This window comes from Propithecus coquereli, unplaced genomic scaffold, assembly GCF_000956105.1.
Source record: "Propithecus coquereli isolate 6110/MARCELLA unplaced genomic scaffold, Pcoq_1.0 Scaffold199, whole genome shotgun sequence".
NCBI lineage: Eukaryota > Metazoa > Chordata > Mammalia > Primates > Indriidae > Propithecus > Propithecus coquereli.
The window spans coordinates 2,742,335-2,743,750 of NW_012144855.1; the positions used below are offsets into that span (position 1 = coordinate 2,742,335).

General features: G+C 29.9%; 1 protein-coding gene across 1 annotated transcript in view; it reads right to left on the minus strand.

Annotated features, from left to right (window-relative positions):
• Window positions 1-405: 405 nt before the first annotated feature.
• Window positions 406-1,416, minus strand: part of SLC25A40 (solute carrier family 25, member 40) — a 25,667-nt gene continuing 24,656 nt past the window's right edge. Inside the window, exons 9-10 of the mRNA XM_012643514.1 lie at window positions 1,044-1,124; window positions 406-665 (exon numbers count right to left, since the gene is read on the minus strand). Of these exons, the coding sequence (XP_012498968.1) occupies window positions 553-665; window positions 1,044-1,124 (194 nt within the window). The 3' untranslated portion in view covers window positions 406-552. The remainder of the gene's footprint in view (window positions 666-1,043; window positions 1,125-1,416) is intronic.

Genomic DNA, 1,416 nt, shown 5'->3' on the forward strand with positions numbered 1-1,416 from the left:
AGCATGGTGGTGCATGCCTGTAGTCCCAGCTACTCGGGAGGCTGAGGCAGAAGGATTGCTTGAGCCCAGGAGTTTGAGGTTGCTGTGAGATAGGCTGATGCCACAGCCCTCTAGCCTGGGCAACAGAGTGAGACTTTTTTTTTTAGACAAAGACTTAGGCTTTTTTCCTCTAGACTCTGTACATCATTCAGCACACAATTCAAAAAGTTCTGATATATCTGACACATTCCCAATAAGATTAATTTACACTGAAACATACAATATTAAACTCTCAGAAACTGCTTTCAGTGCTAACAAATAATTTTACATTTTTTCTTATAAGAATGCTCAATGGTTGTGATTTCTGGATTATCTTTTTCATCATCTCCAAAAATAGGATAAAACATTTTAAAATTAGGATTATGATTTAGAGGTAGAGTAGAAATTATTTATTTAAATTATAGGAAAGAAAGACATAAAATCATTGTAAGAAAATAATGGTGAACAAAGTTCTTGCCTAACTGTCTCCACCTTATTTGGCTGTAGTTGTTATTTCAAGATGAAACAGCATTACTAGTTTTGCTGCCTTCGAACATTTTGTTTCTGGAAAAAAGCCTTTCCAAATTCATATGTACTGATCATAATGGCACAAGCAGGAGCAATTTTAATTACACGAGGAATTAGGCCTGAAAAAAGAATAGAAGAAAAATCAGAACAAATTTTATCTTATTTTTAAAAATATAATTTATTTGGTATCACTCTGATAATGATCAAATTAAATGAAGTTATACATCAAATTCTGCACCATAAATTAGTAGCAAAGGACAGGTCAAACTACTCACTCCCAGTTTCTTCACTTAATTCCATATGACATTATACAGAAATTTTTATCTTGATATAAATCTGTTATTTAACATTTCTTTTATCACAAAAATATGGTATTTAGGAGAAAATAATAATTGTGGAATATTACCTATAACTTCCTCCTGAAAGTTAATTTTAGATGATGACAGGTTTAAAAGTAATCATTCTATTAAATAATTTAGTAAAGCAAGTATTTTTACCTGTAAATAATCCAGAATATCCATTTTTAGCTACAATGTTCTTCATTATAACCCAAGTTGACATATGCAAAGGCATAGAAACTAAATGATAAAATAAAGAAATAATGCTATTATAAATCAGAATTTAATAATTTCTAATACAGATAATACACATAAAATAGTGTTTATGCCCTTTTGGGGTGTATCATTTCATTATGATATAAAGAAACAGTTACCTAATATAACTATTTACCTAATATAGGTAACTGTTTACCTAATTTACTATAAATATTAATAGTTTAAGAGGCTTGGAATGTCCGGGAAGGCTTATTGGATTCAACATAATTTCTCTGAAACCTATAAAAAAACAAAAAGAAAAAAAACAGAAAAACAG